The following is a 23,784-nucleotide window of genomic DNA, read 5'->3' as shown; positions in this document are numbered from 1 at the left end:
GGAAGGTTCATAAACAACTTCTTTAAAAGTTCAGCTTTAATGACAAACATTTATTACATCAGTCTCTTCAAAATTAGATGTGAATAAACAATTTCAAACAGGTGCCACAGTGCCTTTTCAATACACTGTACTCAACATGCTGGGTCCCTGGGGATGCCCAGTGATGTACACATTGAAGCAATAATGTAAGTCTGTGAGCCACTGCTCCTGAACACCTCCACTCTTCAATGTCTGCAGAGAAAAACAAGAAAAACAAGAGTAACATGAGAGTTGGTTTTTTTCCACACCCAAACGATCGCAAACAGTCCTTGCGACAGTATCCTCATCTATAAATTATCACATGAAATCTCACTGAAAAAAGGAACCTATTAATCAGATATTATTACCACAGGTAGTTAAAATTCCTAGTTTCATCCTCAAGTATTAAGTGCTACCAGTTTCTTGTTGGGTCTCTTCCCTCCCACATTTGCTAGGGACTAATAAAATTTCACCATTAACCACCCCTACACTCTGTACTTCCGCCCCTGCGCATTGTAGAATATCATAACATTAACTGAGAATAATAATTCAACAAGTCTCAATTTGTCATTCTTATGGAGATTGGCTGATTCTCCAACCTCGGAATAATCCAAGTTCTTAACTTCTTCGCTTCTACTATTTCTGAATTCTGCATCCTCTTCCATTACTGAGAAAATTCAGAATACATCTTGTGTTACATGTAGGTATAAGCCCTATTACTCTGAAGTATTATTACATATACCAATTAATAACCCCCTCCAATCAAAGGCCTATACAAAAAACCTCACTTTAACTCTTCCAAACCAAAAACACCAAAGGAATCCTTAATAAACAGAACTGTCCGCCCCAGGTGAACACAGAGAACCAACCGTAAGACAAAGCTGAAGCCTGCAACTTCCAACTTCTTCCACCTCTCCAGTGAACTAAGTGACTAGAAATAGGCCTTAGTTTATTCCTGCTAAATTTCCTTAATGACAGCTAACATTTGTTGGGTGCTTAGTAACTATCAGTTACAGTATAAACCTTACTTGGATGATCTCATTTAATGGTCAACAAAACCCAACAATGTTGCTATTATTCCCATTTCTACAACTAGGAAAACAAAGCTCAGATAGGTTAAAAAAAAAAAAAAACACACACACAACTTGCCAAACTATCACAGTTAAGCAATAGAATCTGTATCACAAAACAGGAGTGACTCTGATGCCTGTAGTTTTTCCAACTAAGCTGCCTGCCACCTTAATTCAGTTTGAGTATTTTAAGGTTTTTAGTACTGATTCTGCAATCAAAGTCACCCCCCAGGTTAAGTGACAGTCAGTTACTAGACGGCAGGTGAAGCCCAAAGAAATCACTACACTGGGCTTAATTCCAGGAGTCCATCAACGCACAGAAACCCTGGCCTCCCAAGAGCACCTCCATGCCCATGAATCTAGTACAAACAGTACTAAGCCCTTGTTCCATGCTTCTTACTGTGATATTCTTGATGATCTGCTGCACCAAGATGGCATTGGTCAACATGTGAGTCCTGAGAGGTGCGTGCTGCAGCAGCAGGCGAAGCAGCTGGCCCACAACAGGCAGCTCCTCGGGTCCAGCTCTGCTCACCCGCAGGCTCTGCAGCATCAACCTGAGCACTCGAGGCAGGAGTGCCAGGATGGAGACACAGACGCCCCACAGCTTGTCCCTACAAAACGGAAATGAGTCAGTGAACCAAGGCATACAGGAAAAGTGCCCTTTCCATACTTCCCAAGACTGAAAATGTCCTTTTAAGAAACATGGTGTTTTCTGATAAAACCCCAGAAACCAAAACTAATAAGAACTGGGTTTCATCAGAGCTAAAAAAGCAAATGCAGTGAAGAATCAGCTGCTTTCCCCTATGTTACACGTTTCAGGAAGCCTAGCAACCAGCATTTCCCTGGGCTTAACAAGACATTATTGAAGCCCTAGTGATCATATTTAACACAGAATTCACCACAGAATGATCTATACATGTGTACTGTTCTCTACCAGTGGACATTATTCAACTGTCTATTACACAACACCAAATGTCAAAAGAGTAAGAATGGGGCTTCCCTGGTGGCGCAGCGGTTGAGAGTCTGCCTGCCGATGCAGGGGACACGGGTTCATGCCCCGGTCCGGGAAGATCCCACATGCCGCGGAGCGGCTAGGCCCGTGAGCCATGGCCGCTGAGCCTGTGCTCCACAACGGGAGAGACCACAACAGTGAAAAAAAAAAAAAAAAGAGTAAGAATGTCCCAATGGCAAAAAGGGAAGAAAAGAACTTCATGAAACTCTAAGCCTCTGACCTGGATTATGAGTCTCTTCAATGTGTTAGAACAGGGCAGCTTTCCAGAGAAAGATGTGCTCACAAGGAACCAAAGGGATTTGAGAAAATAGCCAGTAAGGGAACTATTACAGGCCAGATGGTAAATAAATACAAATTTCAGTGAGCATCCTTCTTTTGGTATCTTTATAGAACAGGAACAAAAATGTTTTATGATAGAGGTAAGTGGCCTAACCACATTCTAGAAGTGTGTCAATTAAATGGAGCAATATCCTTTTGGAGGAAAAGTTCACTGGCTGCTAAAGGCTCTGACCTTAGCCTGTTACAATTTCTCTACCAAGAGTGCATAATCCTCCCAGTCCCAAGTCTTTCTAAGAAAGCCTACCTCCAGACCTTTCACAATTTGACCCCCCTCCCAACTCCACATAGAGCAATTGCATCAAAGGTAAATACCGAATCCATTAAGCCAAACCGATCCTCTTATTTGAAGAGACTTTATTCAGCCTGTGGACTCATGCACAGCCAGGTTAGGACAGCCATGTGCAAGGAGAAAAGAGAAAGCCAGACTGTAGACATAGCTAATGATGAGGCAAAGGCACAGAGATAAAAGACTACAAAATTTAGAAGAAAAAGAAAAGAATAGAGGAAGCTGCTTTGGTTCCTGCTGGGTTTCAAATTCCTACCTCCACAATTCCTACCCCTTGGGTTTTTTTTTTAGTAAGTTACTACTGTACTGATCCAATATATTCACTCTCTACTTGAACTTCAGTGGATTTCAAATAACTGTGGATCAAAACTGCTAAAAGAGCTTATGGATTCTACATTATACCAAATACAAGTATACTAAATGGATGAGTAAAGTTTAGAATTCCACCTTCACACACCACAATTAAAGAAAACTGTCATGCCAAAAGGAAGAGAGACCTGAGTACCACGAATGATGTAAGCAATACCATTTGAAGAGCCATTCTTAGGGTTTTCTAAGAGTTGTCATGCACAGAAATACTTGTACCAACTCTACATAAATTGTTATGAAGTTGAGATTTTAGGTCAACATAAAGCAATGGTTCTAAACCACTCTAAAGGAACTGATGAAAGTCCAATATTTCACAGATAATTTTCAGGAGTTCCACTAACTCTGCAAACTTCTGATGTATTCTGGTCAGATAATACCAACCAACCCCACCCCACTCCCCAAACACAGGGAAATACAGATAATATACTTTAAAAAACTAGACAAAGATACAGCCAAGCTCAAAAGCCAGAATGGGTGATATCTCTAGGTGCCAGAAACTATGACAGAACTCATGAAGATACACAGGAGCACAGAACTGGATATGGGATTTGGGGGCTGGGTATTCAACAGCCAACAAACAATGTTGGAAGCTGAGGCTTCAGCCCCAAGTACGGAAAGCAGGGAGCTAGAACTGGGCTCCCTGCATAGAGCTGGAAGCCAGGAAAATGCAAATGTGAAACTGCCGCGTAGGGCGGTCTCCACAACCTCCACAAACTCTCACAAAAGATGCATTCAGAGAAAGTTATACAACCCAAAACATGAGCTTGTTTGTTCAACCCCACTAGAGACAACCTCCAGAGCCCCACCTGCTCCCCAAAATGAGAGAATTCCCACACAAGAGAGAAACAGAGCAAACAGAACAAACTGACAAAACCTTTAACACCAATAAAGCAAGAATGACAAAGAGCCAAGTAAAAACTCAAAATAGATGAAAGAGAAAACAATAGCTGATACAATAAAAACTCAATAGAAGGATTAAACAAAAGAATTAGCAAAGTGGAAGATGTTAAGAGAGGACAGAATGAGAAACTCCCTATGTTCAAAAGGAGTTTTTAGGAGAGAATATAAACAGTGGGGAAGATAACAGAAATAAAAACACAACTGAAGAAAAAACATTAATTCTTCAGATTAAAGGAGTACACTAACTCTCAAGCAGGATAAATAGCAACAAACCTACACTAGGATACACCCTGATTTGCAATGCAACAAAGAGAAAACAGTGAAACCATAGAAAAGAAAGGATGGGAATAAAGACCGCAGACCTACTAGAGAATGGACTTGAGGACACGGGGAGGGGGAAGGGTAAGCTGGGACAAAGTGAGAGAGTGGCATGGACATATATACACTACAAAATGTAAAACCGATAGCTAATGGGAACCAGCCGCATAGCACAGGGAGATCATAGCGCAGGGAGATCAGCTCGGTGCTTTGTGACCACCTAGGGGGGGTGGGATGGGGGGGTGGGAGGGAGGGAGACGCAAGAGGGAAGAGATATGGGGATATATGTATAGCTGATTCACTTTGTTATAAAGCAGAAACTAACACACCATTGTAAAGCAATTATATTCCAATAAAGATGTGGAAAAAAAAAAAAAAGAATAGATTACTACCTACAAACCAAAAGGGCTCAGTTGAACAGCAGATCTTTCATTACTAACAATGAATCCGGAAGACAACAGAATAGTTTCTTCAAAGTACAGTGGCCACAGTTTGAATACCTCAAATTGATCAAGCCCGATTTTTTGGTCAGCACTTGTGAAATCAAAAGCTCCCAGTAGTTTGACTGGCACTCTATTTGTAATCTCACAAACACCTTCTCTAGGAGGGTAGGAGCAGCCCAAACGGGAAACTTAAGTACCTAAGATTCTGGCTGCCAACACTTCTTTGTGACTAATGTCATCCTGAGAGATGCATATCAAACTCAATACACAGTACAAAACACTTTTAAAAACAGAATTTTACAGAAGCAAAATGTATTAAATACAGTGAATTTTGTTCAGTCCAACCATATAAAATCAAAGCAGGATGTTTTTCTATAAGAAACTAAAAAAGATCTTTGAAACTTCTTATCAGAGTGTATCACAAAGGGGCTATATTTCAAGTGACAGGAAATGACAAACAGCAATATACATATTTCATAAATAGGGATGCTCATTATAAAATTTTTAGAACCCTGAGAAGTTCCTTGCTATTTATAAAGCCTTTTCTTGAACTATCAGGCCCGAAAGTTTGATGATGGTAAGAAAAGTACCATCAAATCTATGCTTGTTTATGTGTAAATTTTACAGGATATTAACAGTGAAATGTACAAAGTTTTAAATACACACACTTAATAGAAAAAATCCAAATGTCTGTTGACAGTAAAATGGATAAGTTATAGTACATTCATATAACAGAATATTACAGAGCAGGGGTACTAGACCAATCCAGCTCACAGCCTGTATTTGTAAACGGAATTTTATTGGAACACAGCTACACCCATTCATTTATGTATCATCTAATGCTGCTTTCACATGACCAGGGCAGTGCTGAGTAGTTCTGACAAGAGACTTTATGGTTTGAAAAACCTAAAATATTCACTGACTCCTTACAGAAGGAAGTTTGCTGACTCCTGGTATAGAGAAACAAAAATGAATGAAATACATCTTCGAATCAACATGAGTACTCTCACAAAGGATGATGAAAATCAAGTCACAAAAAATACATGTAGTATGATTCCTTTTATATCAAATTCTTAAAATATGCAAAACAAAAATGAAACTGCTTATAAATGCACATAAAATTTTTAAATAAAAAGGTAAGGAAGTGACTAACACAGAAGTGATCTCTGGGGATGTAGAAGAGAAATGTAACTGTGGAGGGTACATGGAGAAAGTGTGCTGAGGATGTTCTATTTCTGAACCGGGAGGTTGGTTAAACAGGTGTTCAGTTTATACTCTTTAAACTATTTAAATGTTTTATACAATCATATGTATATTTCAGTGACATTTAAAAGCTCAAAAAAGAAAGGCAAATGTCAAAATGTGACAGAATAATTTTTATTTTCTTATATTTGCTCATCTGTTAGAACCTTCTGCAATGAATTGTTAACAGCATACCAATGAGAACATAAGCATGAGAACACTCCTTGAAAATTAAAGTGAAATCTTCTATACTATCCTAGAAGCTTTAGTCTAAAAATTATATAGGAGCAAAAGTACTAATTAAAAACACTAGCATCTTAGAACAATTTCCTTAAACCCAAGAATTTAAAAATCCATGCTGGCTAGTTCAAAGCCCAAAACAAAATACAAAGGCTTGTGCTAACAGGAAGCCCATCCTTCTAAAAGTAGAATTTTTTTTCTTGCCAGATCTACAGCAAAGTTAATAAGGAAAGCTCTCAGGAAACTTTCTAATGCCATCTAACTTTTCAAATTTGTAGCTTAAAGAAAAAAAAAAAAAAAAAACTAAGACTGCTCACCACATCACAAAGGGGATTCATAAAAGAACAAAGAAAAAGCTAGCTAGGTTTATACAAACTCTAAAAGAGAATTAGATTTTGGAAATATCTCTTCAGATTGACTGACCGACTGCCTGATAGATTAAGGGGAGTTGAACAAGTAGGAAAAAAATTAAAGTTTAAGAATACAAAAACTATTACCTCTTTCTTAGATGTTCTGCTTCTCCTTTCTCTAAAGTGAGCAGAAAATAAAGAAGACTGTAGCAACAAGAAGCCAGAAATGGCAGCAGCGTCTCACTAAGTACACATGTATGATCCAGGAGCTTACAGATAACACCCAAAACACAGCCCACCGTGCTGTCAGGAATTACAGTCAACCCAACCTAGGCAGAGAAAAATGAGATTAATGACCTCTTCACAACAGCCCCTCTCCCCACAATAAAACCAAACACCATTATCTGGAGAGTTAACCTTTCATCACTACTAGTGAAAACTTATATATATGTAATACATGCCATGCCACCAACCATACCTAAGATCCTGTTTTCCTTTCAGAATTTACTTGCTATGTTAAATGACTTTGAAAATACGCACTCAAGAAATACTATTAACCCAATCCACTGCCTCCCCTTCGTGACAAAGTCTCCTAACATTTTCTAGATGTTACAGTTTCTACTGATGGAAATACTATTATTTAAAAGGATTATTTCATGCATCCAAAGAAGATCTTGATACCAGCAATCACATTTACATGATCTTCAGATTATTCAGACCGGAAAACTCTAATATCTGGCACCACCCCCACCCCAGGTAATTAAATGTACAAACCACAGTTCCTTTTACAATTATCCTTCCCCTGCCCTTTGATTTAACCAGTCAATCAGACATAACTAAGGAAAATACCTATACTGGAGTAAGATAATACTATACTTACACTTGACTGCTTCACTGTCCCAAAACCCAGATAAGGGACATCATGGTATGCTAACTCACCTGGACTCTACTGTATAAATTGTCATTAAGGTGGACTCTTAACTTGTAACTGCATGTATACATGGTTTAAATCTCCTGCAAACTACTGCTGAGTTATCATAAACTCTGCAGGTTCTGAGGTCTTAACCTTTACCCAGGCTGTCTGAAGAAAGTGGCCAGATCAACACTGGAATGTTGATCTTTTACTAGAATAGTGAATGTAGTCAAAGGGCATAAATTTCTGGAGTGGAAGTAAAAAAAAAAGAAAAGAAAAGAAAAAAGATGGGGATCTTTGGAGACACAGTGTATAAGGATTAGAAGTTTGATAGCAGGGAGACAAGAGAGTACTGAGGATTCAAAGCAGTAGTCTTCCAACTTGAGGGAAGTAAAGAAAAGGAGGTGTAGATACGGCTATAAAATTATCCAAACAAGTGAGGGTCCCTGGAAGATAAAGTTTTGGAGTCCCCCCTTACAGTCCCCTTGCACTGTAACACATCATTACACTAAAAAGCCAAAGGGCAAAGTGTAAATGTTGGAGGAAGTTAAAAGCAAAACCCAGGCATACCTAATGAGAATTTAATGCCAATGGGAACGAGAGACACTCACTGGCCAAAAGACAAGTCAGTTTCATGGCTGAGCTCACTGCTTCCAGTGACCAGGCCTTGAGCCTGTGAGGTGACATCCCTACTTTACACCCCAAACCTTCTGGGTGGAAACTGAACCCCAGTATGGATGCTGGATTCCCAACACAATGACACCTGGCACATGTTAATTAAAGCATTTTAAGTCAGAAGGACCTGAGGTATAAGAGGTTTTTCATTGCTCAGATGTAAAAAGTAAGGTCCTGGCAAAAGAGGAGATTTTCCCAAGGTCACAGAATTAATTAATAACAGCCAGGAAAAACACCAAGATTTCTCAGTTCTCAGCACAGCATCATGAAATTATTAAGCTTAGACTTCTGGACACTCACTCTCTCCTTGGTTATGGCAAACTCAATCTTAACCAAATCTCTATGCTTTTGTGTAACAGAAAAAAATTTTAAGTATATTTACCAAATGCTTACTGATGGCACTTTGCAGGATGTCAAAGCTTTGGCTTCGGGCAGGGATAACCAATAAATTGTGACAAACTGTCTGTCAGAAAAGGAGAAAACCAATACCAAATCAGAACATTTTAAGTCAGAAACAAGTTCAATAGTTTTTTTAAAAAATCTACTTGCTCTATATATTAAAAGGAAACTTAACAAAAAGTGACTTTAAAGATGCAAATGTCAAACAATCAAGCCTCATATAAATGGTCCAGTTTTCCAAATAATTCATTTATTAAACATTTACTGAGCACTGAGCTAGGCCTATTAGGTGCTATGCATAGGAATGAAAGAAAGAGAAACTCTTCTGTCTCACAGCCCTCAAGGAGCTTACAATCTACCAAGGCAGAGACTACATTTCTATTAAGTAAGTGCTACAATAGGAGATCTCAGTGACATGAACAAAGGGCAGACAAAAGCCCTTCTCCCATTTGGTGGAAAAATACAACACTGAAAAAAACTTATAATTCAGAAAATACCAATACCATGCTCAAATTAATTATAATGCTGCCTCTTATTCCCTAAAGGTAAAAGGAAAATAGTCTATAGGAAAAGAAGAAAAATATGAATGAGGTGGGAATCAAATCTCTAGTATTTTTCATTTTCTAAGTTCTCAAGAAAACAAGAGGGAAGGACAGCATCAAGTCCTTCAAAGAATCACAACACAACCCCAGAAGCTGATGGAATTCAGTACCAAAAATCAAGTATGCAGAAAAATCCCACGGAAAGACAAAGATAAGACTAGTGGAAAGAATATCACTCTAGGAAGAGAATGAACAGTCAAGATAAATTCAAGAGGACCGTCAATTCTCAAAAAATCAACAGCTCTATGCATTATGTCTCTATAAAACCTCTTTTTATAGAGTGACCACCCAGAGTTTTCACATGGCAATTGTCTTATCTTTTAAACCTATAGGTAAGAATGGAAACAACATATTTCCAATGCCATATTTCTACTTCAAAATGAGTGTAATGAATATTTTCACTCATAAATGATAAATCATATTTGAAAGGCCCATTCAATAATAAATGATCACTCAATCCCTTCCCTTCTGCCTCCCCTCCCCTTCCTGAACAATTCAGTTCTAAAGACACTGCATGAGGCGAAGCCAGACATCACCAGAGTGGGTGGGAGAGCTTCAGTGGCCCAGAGCAGGCTACCCATTAACAAATGGAGGCACACTGTCCCCAAGAGTTGGAGTTCAAATGCGATAAGGAAGATGCCTGCATGGGAAAGGGGTGGTGCCAAAAGGAGACTGATTACAGGCAAAGTAACTGATGGCAAGTAGGTAAATATATTAAGCAAAATGGAAATCAGGTTTCTCACCATCAGAAAAGGCAGGTACAAGAGGAAAAAGGAGACAGCTAGAATGAACCCAGGGGTGTTGCGTTCCTGATTTCTGTTCACTGATAGGGCATGGGAACAGCAACATCTAATAGCAATGACCACACTTAAGAGTCCAGAAGTTGGTTTCTAAAATCCATTCTCCACTTAAAGGAAAACTGGGCTTCTTAAAGAAATACCTGATTGCAGGGCTGGGACAGGGAAAATACAACATGAATCTGAAGCAATTTGTGGTACAAGAAAGTAAGGAAGTAAGCTGACCCTTGAACAATGTAGGGGGGAGTGGGTAGGGGTGCCGACACCGATGCAATCGAAAATCTGCGTATATCACTTCATAGTCGGCCCCTCCGTATCTGAGGTTCCTCGTATCTGCAGATTCAACCAACCATGCGTCATGTAGTACTGTAGTATTTACTACTGAAATAAATCTCCAAATAAGTGGGCCTGCACAGTTCAAATCTATGCTGTTCAAGGGTCAACTGTACTCAGAGAAAAATGAGGATGTATCAAAAGAACAAAGAAGCCAGCTTTCAGGAGGTAACCATGGCAAATATGAGAGTATCAAAATTAATAAGGATAGTAAGGAATTTTAACCCACTGGAAAATACAGGAAACCATACTAACAAAAATAAATAAATGAATAAATTCGAAGACCAAAACGGAATGGGATATTTACATTGTTTCAAAGTATCTCCTCATAAAATATTATTAATAACAAAGGGGAAGAAGTAAAGAGTGGAGAACGTGGACAGATACCACTTACTCAAGTGATCAAAGTGAACATCTAATGGGACAAATCAAAACCATGCACCACTTGACAGGATGCAATCAGAAAAGCACAGCATCACTCATGTCGTAGTCCTGCCAAATTTGTATAACCTGATCTAACCATGAGAAAATAAATTAAACCTGAATTGAGAGAAATTTTACAAAATAACCGTCCTGTGTTCTTCAAAAGTGTCAACATCAAGGAAAGACAAGGAAAGACTGAGGAACTATTCCAGATATTGAAAGAGACTAACCAGACATTACAACTAAATGCAATGAATCATTTCAGATGGACCCTTTAAAGTACATTATTGGGACAACTGGCAAAACATGAGTAAAGTCTGAGGATTAGATGACAGTAATATACCAATGTTAATTTCCTGATTCTGATGACTATATTGTGTTTACATAATGGAATGGTCTTGTTCAAGACAAATACAGGCATACCCCAGATATTGTGGGTTCGGTTCCAGACCACCGCGACAATATAAATATAGCAATAAAGCAAATATCACAATAAAGCGAGTTACACAAATTTTTTGGTTTCCCAGTGCATTTAAAAGATATGTTTATACTACACTGTAGTCCATTTCATGTACAAGAGCATTGTCTATAAAAACAATGTACATATCTTAATTTTAAAATATTCCATTGCTAAAAAATGCTAACCATCATCTGAGCCTTCAGTGAGTCATAATCTTTGTGATAGTGGAGGGTCCTGCCTTGATGGTGATGGCTACTGACTGATCAGGGTGGTGGTGACTACTGAAGGCTGAGGTGGCTGTGGACATTTCTTTTAAAATAATACAACAATAAAATTTGCCACATAGATTGACTCTTCCTTCCAACAGCACTTTACCCAAAATGGAACTTCTTTCAAAATTAGAGTCAATCTTCTCAAACCCTGTCACTGCTGTATCAACTAAGTTTATGTCATATTCTAAATCCTTTGCTGTCATTTCAACAGTCTTCACATCTTCACCAGGAGTAGATTCCATCTCAAGAAACAACTTTCTCTGCTTATCCATTAGAAGCAACTCCTCATCCATTAAAAGTTTTATCATGAGATATCTACAATAAAAGTCACATCTTCAGGCTCCACTTCTAATTCTAGTTCTCTTGCTATTGCCACCACATCTGCAGTTATTTCCTCCACTGAAGTCTTGAATACCCCTCAAAATAATGAGGGTTGGGATCAACTTCTTCCAAACTCCTCTTAATGCTGATATTTTGACCTCTTGCCATGAATCACGAATGATCTTAATGGCATCTAGAATGATGAATCCTTTCCAGAAAGTTTCCAATTTACTTCGCTCAGATCCATCAGAGGAATCACTATCTATGGCAGCTATAGCTCTACGAAATGTGTTTCTTATATAATACGACTTGAAGGTCTAAATGACTCCTTGATCCATGGACTGCAGAATGGATGTGTGTGAGCAGGCATGAAAAAAACAATAATCTCGTTGTACATCTCCATGAGAGTTCTAGGGTGACCAGGTGCATTGTCAATGAGTAGTAGTATTTTGAAAGTAATCTTTTTTTCTGTGCAGAAGATATCAACAGTGGGCTTAAAATAATCAGTAAACCATGTTGTAAACAGATGTGCTGTCATCCAGGCTTTGTTGTTTCATTTACAGAACACAAGCAGAGACGATTTAGCATAATTTCTTTTTTTAAAAAAAACTGTTTTTTTTCTGCTCACTTCTCTTTTTAAAAAAAATTTATTTATTTGTATTTTATTTTTGGCTGCGTTGGGTCTTCATTGCTGCACACAAGCTTTCTCTAATTGCAGCAAACAGGGGCTACTCTTCACTGCGGTGTGCAGTCTTCTCTCGTCGCAGAGCACAGGCTCCAGAGCGCAGGCTCAGTAGTTGTGGCATATGGGCTTAGTTGCTCCGCGGCATGTGGGATCTTCCCGGACCAGGGCTCGAACCCATGTCCCCTGCATTGGCAGGCGGATTCTTAACCACTGCACCAGCAGAGAAGTCTATAATTCTTAAGGGCACTAGGATTTCCAGAACAGTAAATGAGTGTTGGCTTCAACTTAAAGTTACCAGCTGCATTAGCCCCTAACAAGTCAGCATGACCTCTGAAGCTTCGAAACCAGGCACTGACTTCTCCTCTCTAGCTATGAAAGTCCTAGATGGCAACTTCTTCCAATATAAAGCTGTTTTGTCTATAATGAAAACCTGCTGTTTAGTGTAGCCACCTTCAATAATATCTTAGCTAGATCTTCTGGATAATTTGCTGCAACTTCTCCATCAGCTCCTTCATCTTGCACTTTTAATGTTATGCAGACAGCTCTTTTCCTTAAACCTTATGAACCAACCTCAGCTACCTTCAAACTTTTCTTCTGCAGCTTCCTCACCTCTCTCAGCCTTCATAGAATCAAAGAGAGTTAGGGCTTTGCTCTAGATTTGGCTTAAGGGAATGTTGTAGGTGGTCTGATATTCTATCCAGACCACTCAAACTTTCTCCATGTCATCAACAGGCTGTTTCACTTTCTTATTCCTGTGTTCACTGAAATAGCACTTTAAATTTCAAGAACTTTTCTTTTGCATTCACAACTTGGCTAACTGGCAGAGAGGTCTAGTTTTCAGCTTATCTTGGCTTTCAACATGCCTTACTCACTAAGCTTATAATCATTTCTAGCTTTTGATTTAAAGTAAGAGTTGTGCAACTCTTCCTTTCACTCGAACACACCTATAGGCCATTGTAGGGTTATTAATTGGCCTAATGGCAGTATTGTTGTGTCTCAGGGAACAGGGAGAGAGATGAGGGATGGCTGGTTGGTGGAGCAGTCAGAACACACACATTTATTAAAGTTCACCGTCTCATGTGGGCATGGTTCATGATGCCCCAAAACAACTACAATAGTAATGTCAAAGATCAATGATCAGGGCTTCCCTGGTGGCGCAGTGGTTGAGAGTCCGCCTGCCGATGCAGGGGACACGGGTTCGTGCCCTGGTCCAGGAAGATCCCACATGCCGCAGAGCAGCTGGGCCCGTGGACCATGGCCGCTGAGCCTGTGCGTCCGGAGCCTGTGCTCCGCAACGGGAGAGGCCACAGCAGTGAGAGGCCCGCGTACCGCAAAAAAAAAAAAAAAAAAAAAAAAAAGATCACTGATCACAGATCACCATAAGAAATATAGTAACAATGAAAAAGTTTGAAATATTGCAAAAATTACCAAAATGTGACACAGAGACATGAAGTGTACAAATGCTGTTGGAAAAATGAACACCAACAGACATCCTCGATGCAGGGTTGACACAAATCTTCAGTTTGTAAAAAAACAGAGTATCTGCAAAGTGCTTTAAAACAAAGTATGCCTGTATGCTGAAGTATGAGGTACAGGCATTCTGTCAAATAGTCTAAGAAAACAGAAGTTCTTTGTCCTGTAGTTATAATTTTTCTCTAAGTTTGAAAATGTTTCAAAGTAAAAGTAAATAAAAATATAAACACATAGATGTATACACACACATAAACATACACAAATACAGGCAATCCTCACTTCTGCAATTACAGTGTTAACAAAAACTTGCATACTTCAGAACCCTGACCTCACACTGCACAATCCCAGAACAGGCATGCTAACTTAGTACAATGTGGAAATTAAGGGTTTTTTAAAAATATAAAACTTCATTTTTCTTAAGAAGGTTCTGTACATTTAATTTCTACATTGAAGTATTTTCTACCTAATTTTATCAGGAAATAAACAGAAATGTCATGCACCTAACACTTTTTATAAAATCATTTTATTGCTATATTAAAATGTTAAAAAGAGCAAGTAAAAGAAAGAAATTATAATTATTAAAATACTAAAATTCAGATTTAGAGATTCTTTCACTTACCAATAAAATTACATCACAGAATATATTTACAGAATGAAAATTTCATATACTCACACTACAAAACAGGGCTCAATTGTTCTAAGAAAGTGTCGTCAAATTTACCTTTGGCAGATTACATTTTACCTTTCCCCTGTTGGCCATGTCTCAACTATTATCAATGAATAATAAAAACGGTAAGAAAGAGATAGACAACCTGCCTCTATTCTGGGGCTCTTTCCTCACCCCAGTATTTCTTTACCTACATGCTTTGTGGGGGGAAACAAACTCACTTCAACCAAGCTGCCTCTAAAGACCACCCAAGGGTTCCCTAGTATTGGAAGCATGTTTGTGTTAAGAGTCCTTTTGTGCCCCACTTGCTTTTTTCCTATTATCCCAACTGCTTAATTACCATGGCTTTGTAATAGATATTTGATAGTACAAGCCCTCTGGCTTTATTTTTATTCAACACTTTCTTGTTATTCTTGTTCCTCTGTATTTCAATATAAATTTTAGAATCACCTTTCCAATTTCCACAAAAACATTTGCTCTGACTTTGATCTGGATTACATGAATCTATCTATACTATAGATTAATTTAGAGAGAGCTATTATTTGTACAATATTGGAGTCTCCCAATCCAGGAACATTATATATCCCTGCATGTATTTAGGTCATCTTTAATATCTCTCAGTAATGTTTTATGGTTTTCAATGTTTTCAGAGGTCCTCAGCAATTGTTTCGTGAAATTCTCCTTTAATCTATATTCATGTTATGTATGTGTGTCCCCATTACTAATGTACAGCCTTTAACAGTCTGCAATGAGGGGCTCCCCTGGTGGCGCAGTGGTTAAAAACCCGCCTGCCAATGCAGGGGACACGGGTTCAATCCCTGGTCCGGGAAGATTCCATATGCCGCAGAGCAACTAAGCCCGTGTGCCTCGACTACTTAGTCTACTCTCTAGAGCCACAACTACTGAAGCCCAAGTGCCTAGAGCCCGTGCTCCACAACAAGAGAAGCCACCGCAATGAGAAGCCCGTGCACCACAACAAAGAGTAGCCCCCACTCGCTGCAACTAGAGAAAGTCCACACACAGCAACAAAGACCCAATGCAGCCAAAAATAAATAAATAAAAAGAAAAAAAAGAGTCTGCAATGAGAGCTTATGTGTACACTGAAGACCCAACCCACTTCCAGGCCAGCAACTTAAACTAATCATTGTTTCCTTAGGACCATGAGTCACAGAGGTTACTGGCTTAGCTTTTAAGCCCCTCTGCTTTTGCACCTTAAGAATTTGGGAAATGCTGGAGGGGATCAGGCCCCTCAGAGGCCTCTTGAGTCTCCTATTTTCTCAATTCAGCTCAGCAAGATGGTCAAAAGGTTGAATGGATTCTATATCCTCCAAGAGAGGCCATTTGACAAAGCCAAATTCTTATCCTCTTTGCCTGAGAGACAGCTCCAGTCTCCTCAGATATGTTGATGAATAAAAAGCTGTACATGCATAAGGTGATGAAATTCCACATGGCCAAAGAAGCAGCAGAGTTGTGAGCAAAAGAATTCGCAAAGCTCAAACAGGGAAGAGGGATGTTTGAGTTCTAACCAGCCAGCATGGAATGTCTTCACAAAACAACCAGGTCATTCAGATGATACTCAGAAAGAGAACCTATTAATAGTAGAGCTAAGTTAGCACTAGGGCAGGAGTTAGCAAACTTTTTGTGTAAAAGGCCAAAGAGTAAATATTTTAGGCTTTGCAGGTCACAGATTCTGCCACGTATTCTTGGGTTTTTTTCTGTTTTAACAACTGTCAAAAAAATGTAAACAGGGACTTCCCTGGTGGTCCAGTGGGTAAGACTCCACACTCCTAATGCAAGAGGCCTGGGTTCAATCCCTGGTCAGGGAACTAGATCCTGCATGCATGCCACAACTAAGAGTTCGCCTGCCACAACTAAGAAGTCCACATGCCGCAACTAAAAAAGATCCTGCATGCCACAACTAAGACCCGGCACAGCCTATAAATAAATAAATATTAAAAAAAAAAAAAAGTAAACCCTGCTCTTAGCTCAAGGATGGCACAAAAATAGGGCCACCAAGATTTGGCCTACAGGCTGTAGTTTGCTGATCCTTGCCTTACTAAAGGTTACTTGCTCTAATAAACCATCCCAACAAAATTTAAAAACAAGACCCTAAAGGATAAAGGTGATAAATCAAGTAACTTGACTGCCTGCCAGAACAAAGCAAAACACTCTTTAAAAAACAACAAAATCTGGGGCTACCCTGGTGGCGCAGTGGTTGAGAATCCGCCTGCCGATGCAGGGTACATGGGTTCATGCCCCGGTCCGGGAAGATCCTACATGCCGCGGAGCGGCTGGGCCCGTGAGCCATGGCCGCTAAGCCTGCACGTCCAGAGCTCTGCAACAGGAGAGGCCACAACAGCGAGAGGCCCGCGTACCGCAAAAAAAAAAAAAAAAAAAAAAACAACAAACCTACTAGACATGCTAAAAACATGAAAATGTGCCACATAACCAGGGGAAAAAGCAATCAAAAGAGATGACAGAATTAGCAGGCAAGAACTTTAAAACAACGATTATAAATATATTCAAGTAGCTAAAGAAAAATGAATATAAGAGAAACAGAAGATGAACCAAAAAAGTTGAGATTAAAAAACCCATTATCAGACACAGACCTACTAGAGAATACACTTGAGGATATGGAGAGGAGGAAGGGTAAGCTGGGACAAAGTGACAGAGTGGCATGGACATATATACACTACCAAATGTAAAACAGATAGCTAGTGGGAAGCAGCTGCATAGCACAGGGAGATCAACTCGGTGCTCTGTGACCACCTAGGGGGTGGGATAGGGAGGATGGGAGGGAGGGAGATGCAAGATGGAAGAGATATGGGCGCAGTGGTTGAGAATCCGCCTGCCGATGCAGGGTACATGGGTTCATGCCCCGGTCCGGGAAGATCCTACATGCCGCGGAGCGGCTGGGCCCGTGAGCCATGGCCGCTAAGCCTGCACGTCCAGAGCTCTGCAACAGGAGAGGCCACAACAGCGAGAGGCCCGCGTACCGCAAAAAAAAAAAAAAAAAAAAAACAACAAACCTACTAGACATGCTAAAAACATGAAAATGTGCCACATAACCAGGGGAAAAAGCAATCAAAAGAGATGACAGAATTAGCAGGCAAGAACTTTAAAACAACGATTATAAATATATTCAAGTAGCTAAAGAAAAATGAATATAAGAGAAACAGAAGATGAACCAAAAAAGTTGAGATTAAAAAACCCATTATCAGACACAGACCTACTAGAGAATACACTTGAGGATATGGAGAGGAGGAAGGGTAAGCTGGGACAAAGTGACAGAGTGGCATGGACATATATACACTACCAAATGTAAAACAGATAGCTAGTGGGAAGCAGCTGCATAGCACAGGGAGATCAACTCGGTGCTCTGTGACCACCTAGGGGGTGGGATAGGGAGGATGGGAGGGAAGGAGATGCAAGACGGAAGAGATATGGGGATATATGTATAACTGATTCACTTTATTATAAAGTAGAAACCAACACACCATTGTAAAGCAATTATACTCCAATAAAGATGTTAAAAAAAAAAAACCCATTATCTAAAATTTAAAATTCATTGGATGGTCTTTGTTCACAGATCACATGGTCATCTTTGTAGAAAATCTGAAACAATCAACAGAAAAAAATCCTGGAACTAATAAGCAATTATAGCAAGGTTGCAGGATACAACATTAATATATAAAAGTCAAACCGCTTCCCTAAATATCATCAATGAACAAACGGAATTTGAAATTAAAAACATAATACAATTTACATTAGCACACCCCCCAAAAATGAAATATTTAGGTATAAATCTAATAAAATATATATAAGGTCTATATGAAGAAAACTAAAAAACTCTGATGAACAAAATCAGAGAACTAAATAAATGGAGGATATTCCATGTTCATGGATAGGAAGACTCAATATTGTCAAGATGTCAGTTCTTCCCAACATGATCTATACATTCAACATAAATCCAACCAAAATCTTACCAAGTCATCTTGTGGAGAACCATGAACTAATTCTAAAGTTTATACAAAGAGGCAAAAGACCCAGAATAGCCAACATATATTGAAGGAGAAGAACAATTTGAAGGACTGACACTAACCAATTTCAAAAATTACTATAAAGCTACAGTAATCAAAAGTGTGCTACTGGCAAAAGGACAAATAAATACATGAAACAGAAAGAGACCCATATAGTCAACTGATCTTTGACAATGGAGCAAAGATTGTCTTTTCAACAAATGGTGCTGCAATAACTGGACATCCAAATGAAAAAAAAAAAAATGAATCTAGACACAGATCTTCAACCCCTTCAACCCTTCACAAAAATTAACTCAAAATGGATCCCAACAGACCTAAATGTAAAACGCAAAATTATAAAACTCTTAGAAGATAACACAGGAGGAAAAATGTAGATGACCCTGAGTATGATGACTTTTTAGATACAACACTAAAGGCACAATGCATGAATAAGTGATAAGTTGGATGTCATTAAAATTAAAAACTTTTGTTTTGTGAAAGACAATGTCAAGAGTCTGAAAAGATAAGCCACAAATTAGGAGAAAATCCAAAATATTCAAAGAACTCTTAAAATCCAACAATAAGAAAATAACCTAATTTTAAAATCAGCCAAAGACCATAACAGACACCTCACCAAAGACACATGGCAAATAAGCATATGAAAAAATACTCCACATCATATGTTATCAGGGAAATGCAAATTAAAACAATTATGAGATACCACTACACACCTATCAGAATGACCAAAATCTGGAACACTGACAATACCAAATACTAGCAAGGATGTGGGGCAACAGAAATTCTCATTTACTGCTGGTGGAAATACAAAATGGTACAGCACTTTGGAAATATGTTTGGTGGTTTTTTACAATATTAAATACACTCTTACCATATGATCCAGCAACTGCTCTCCTTAGTATTTAACCAAAGGAGTTGAAACCTTATGTCTACACAAAAACCTACACACAGATATTTATAGCAGCTTTATTCACAACTGCCAAAATTTGAAAGTAATCAAGATGTCCTTCAGTAGGTAAATGGATAAACTGATATAACCAGACAATGGAATATTATTCAGTGCTAAAAGGAAATGAGCTATGAAGTCATGAAAACACATGGAGGAACCTTAAATAAATATTACTAAGTGAAAGAAATTATTTGACTAAGCAAATAATTCCTCCTGCTATCTTCTTAACATCATTAAAACGTATTTTGTAAATTATACACTTCCTGGAACTATGAAAATAATCTGATTCTAGTTACAGCTGTCACTTAATCTATTCCTGATAAATTGTCACACTTGCAACTTTGTTCTTTTTCTCAGTTTAAAACTGCACAATGTTAGTGAAATGTTTAGACAAGTAACCTTATGAAGGAAGAAGTGTAGGTTAAAATAAATGTAACATTATATAATTTTGTGTTGTCTCTGCAAATAGTTTAAAAATAAAAGAGAACAAAATTACTCATTTGACATTTCAAAGCATTGAAAAAAAGGGTATTAATATAATCAAACTGCTGGAAAAACTGTGATAAAAGGAAAAATCTTTAAAACTTGTTAAAAAAAAGCATGTAGAGAAAAAAACACACATTACATACAGAGAAACAAAAAAAGAATAACCTCACACGTCATTACACACTACATTATGGCACGAAGCGGTACAGTATAGAAGGTAGGTATTAACTTGAAGAGCAAATGGTTAAAAACATAAGAGGCAAAGCTAACATGCCAAAAGTGGAGATAAAAATGGAATGATAAAAATACTGAAACTATGAAAAACAATCAATCATGATATCTGATTACAATGGAATGCTACACAGCAATGAAAAAGAATGAACTGCTTACACATTAACATGGGTATCTTAGAGAGTATACTGAATGAAAAAAAAGGAAATTACTAAAAAAGATTTCACTTTTAAAAAGTTCAATAACATGTAAAACTAAACAATATGGTTTGGAGTTACATGCTAATATGGTAAAACTATAAAGGAACAAGAGTATGATAAAATTTAAGACAATATTACCCTAAAGGGAGAGGGGAAAAGCACACAGGGGTTTCAAAAATAATGAAAAACATTCTATTTCTTAAACTAGATTAATGTTTTATTATTATCCTTCAGAACTTAGTTTAAAAATAACTTTTAAAACCATTCAAAATTTTATAAATCACAAATAAAATTAACCTTAAAACCTTTCATTGGTTCTGGAATAGACATCTCCATTTGGAAACAGTATCTCTGTCTAGAGATTCCTTTTCCCTTTGTGATCTTTCCCTGTTAATTACTATTCCCATCATTAACAGCAAGGTCATACAATTCTTTCAGAAGAAATGATCGCAAATATACTAAGTGAAAACTGCGAGATCCAAATCAGTGTACAGAGTATGTTATTTCTATAAAAGGAGAAAACCAAAAGAATACATGTAATCATTTGTGACGACACAGAAGTTACCTAAAAGAATACATTTAGATGAGGTATCACCTAATACCGGTCAGAATGGCCATCATCAAAAAACCTAGAAACGATAAATGCTGGAGAGGATGTGAAGGAAACCCTTACACACTATTGGTGGGAATGTAAATTGGTACAGCCACTATGGAGAACAATATGGGGGTTCCTCAAAAAACTAAGAATAGAACTACCATATGACCCAGCAATACCACTCCTGGGCATATATAGCTGGAGAAAACCATAATTCAAAAGGATACATGCACCCCAATGTTCACTGCAGCACTATTTACAATAGCCAGGACACGGAAGCAACCTAAATGTCCATCAACAGAGGAATGGATAAAGAAGATGTGGTACATGTATACAATGGAATATTACTTAACCATAAAAATGAATGAAATAGAGCCATTTACAGAGACATGGATAGACCTAGAGACTGTCATACAGAGTGAAGTAAGTCAGAAAAACAAATATATAATATTGCTTTATGTGGAATCTAGAAAAATGGTACAGATGAACTTATTGGCAAAGCAGAAACAGAGACACGGATGTAGAGAACAAACTTAGGGATACCAAGGGGGGAGGGAGGGGGGGATGAATTGGGAGACTGGGATTGAGATATATACACTACTGTGTATAAACTAGATAACTAATGAGAACCTACTGTATAGCACAGGGAACTCTACTCAATGCTCTGTGGTGACCTAAATGGGAAGGAAATCTAAAAAAGAGGGGATATATGTATACGTATAACTGATTCACTTTACTGTACAGCAGAAACTAACACAACACTGTAAAGCAACTATACTCCAATAAAAATTTTTTTTTAAAGACTACATTTAGAAACTAGGGAGGGAAAACGGATGGCTGGGAGATAGGGAATGGAGGAACACTTTTTACTGTTATCCTTCTATTCTTCTAAATTGTACTTTGTGATAATACCTACTCCGAAAAAAAAATTAGAAAATAAATTTTTATACTAAGGCTGTCAAAAACTATATATTTCAAATAATTTCACACGAAGAGGCCAACTTAAATATGGCAAATTTTATCCAAAATAAAACTGAAATCTTCACTTAAGAATTTCAAAAACTAAAACCAAAACTTTCAGATTTTTTCTAATGTATGTCTTAACATTTCAAAGACAGCAACCTTGAAGTTTAATACATGTTCTTGCCAAATGTACACTCAGAAATATAACTGATCACATTTTCATGACAATTGTGTCTTGGCTTTACACAGATAATGTAATTGTCAGAGAAAGATTAATGGAGTTGTCCAAGTTACCAAACTAGACACTAACAAATCTATGCCGGGAATCTGGGGCCCACTTATCCTCATACAATGGTTTTTCCAATACAGCATGACACAGTTTAACAGCCTGTCCTACAAAACAACTACCAATACTACTGTTGGCAAACCTAAACTTCCCAATCTAGTATTCAAGGCCTCAATCTCAGTCTTTCTTAGCTCTCTTCACTTACTATGGATTAATATAAAATTTCAGATATTAAATAATTAGGTTGGCTACCCAATTCATTATTTTTCACTTTTTAAAATCCACTATTTTTTGAAAGCCTATATATGTTCATATATATAGGCACCAGGATAATAAAAAGAACAAAGTGTCATTGGCATGACTTAAGTATTATGATCAGAGTCAAACAAAACCATGAGAAATGTGTTAAACATCTACAAAAGGTATAGCCCTAAGGGACAGGAAGAACATGAAGAGTATTCAGGAACAGAATGAAAGAAGTAGTAAATAGATCAGTTGATTTTAATAAAATCAATTGGTACAGCAACAAAACAGATGTAGGTTCTAGAGACTACTTTGTTGAGAACACTGACAAAGCGGTTTAAAAAAAAAAAAAAAAAAAGGCTTATGGCCTAGCAATTAGGAGTTACAAGAAAAGAATATATAGTCAGTGTCCTAACCAGAAACCTTCTGAATCATTAAAAGAAAACTGGCCAGCAGAGAACATAACCTCAGAATTTGCAAGGTTCAAACCAAAATTATTTGGGATGACACAAGCATTGCCACTGGGCAAGTACCTTTCCAATGCAAGGAAAGAAACTGAAGAAATAAACAACAGAAATTAACTGATACATGTTTTCAGAGACTCAAATCCTTAGTATTAACAGTTAGGATGTTTTTACATATTTAGTTTACATATTTGTAACACAAAAGACAATTTTGACTATTAGGGTAAAAGATCAGCCCTGTAATTCCAATTTAAAACATATCAATAATTAATTTAGACTTGTGGTTTTAATTTGAATTTCACTATAAACAGTACCGAAACTTAAAGATATTAGGATTTATCATACTTATATAAATTAGATATTTAAGATTTACTGTAACATTTGTGAAGGTTTGTCAAAAAACTGAACTACTTGACGAATAGTGAATATATTAAGTTATTTAAACAGTTTTAAAATTTTAAATAGTTTGTAAAAGGAATAAAATATAATCAAAGTCTCCCTTTAAAATGATTGCTTAAATTTACTATATTTACCTAAAAAATAAGATTTGTAAGTTGAACTTAAAAATTTAAGGAGAGGGCTTCCCTGGTGGCGCAGTGGTTGCGCGTCCGCCTGCCGATGCAGGGGAACCGGGTTCGCGCCCCGGTCTGGGAGGATCCCACATGCCGCAGAGCGGCTGGGCCCGTGGGCCATGGCCGCTGAGCCTGCGCGTCCGGAGCCTGT

The 23,784-nt window shown here is 37.9% G+C and overlaps 1 protein-coding gene across 2 annotated transcripts in view; it reads right to left on the bottom strand.

Annotated features, from left to right (window-relative positions):
- Positions 1 to 18: 18 nt before the first annotated feature.
- TEX10 (testis expressed 10) overlaps positions 19 to 23,784 on the bottom strand; it is a 58,937-nt gene continuing 35,171 nt past the window's right edge. For both annotated transcript variants that reach the window (XM_024126127.2, XM_028493755.2), the window contains 4 exons: positions 8,558 to 8,638; positions 6,735 to 6,916; positions 1,489 to 1,699; positions 19 to 231 (listed from right to left, as the gene is read on the bottom strand). In XM_024126127.2, the coding sequence (XP_023981895.1) occupies positions 118 to 231; positions 1,489 to 1,699; positions 6,735 to 6,916; positions 8,558 to 8,638 (588 nt within the window). In that variant the 3' untranslated portion in view covers positions 19 to 117. The remainder of the gene's footprint in view (positions 232 to 1,488; positions 1,700 to 6,734; positions 6,917 to 8,557; positions 8,639 to 23,784) is intronic.

This window comes from Physeter macrocephalus, chromosome 9 (assembly GCF_002837175.3).
Source record: "Physeter macrocephalus isolate SW-GA chromosome 9, ASM283717v5, whole genome shotgun sequence".
NCBI lineage: Eukaryota > Metazoa > Chordata > Mammalia > Artiodactyla > Physeteridae > Physeter > Physeter macrocephalus.
This window is presented reverse-complemented; position numbering and strand designations above follow the sequence as displayed.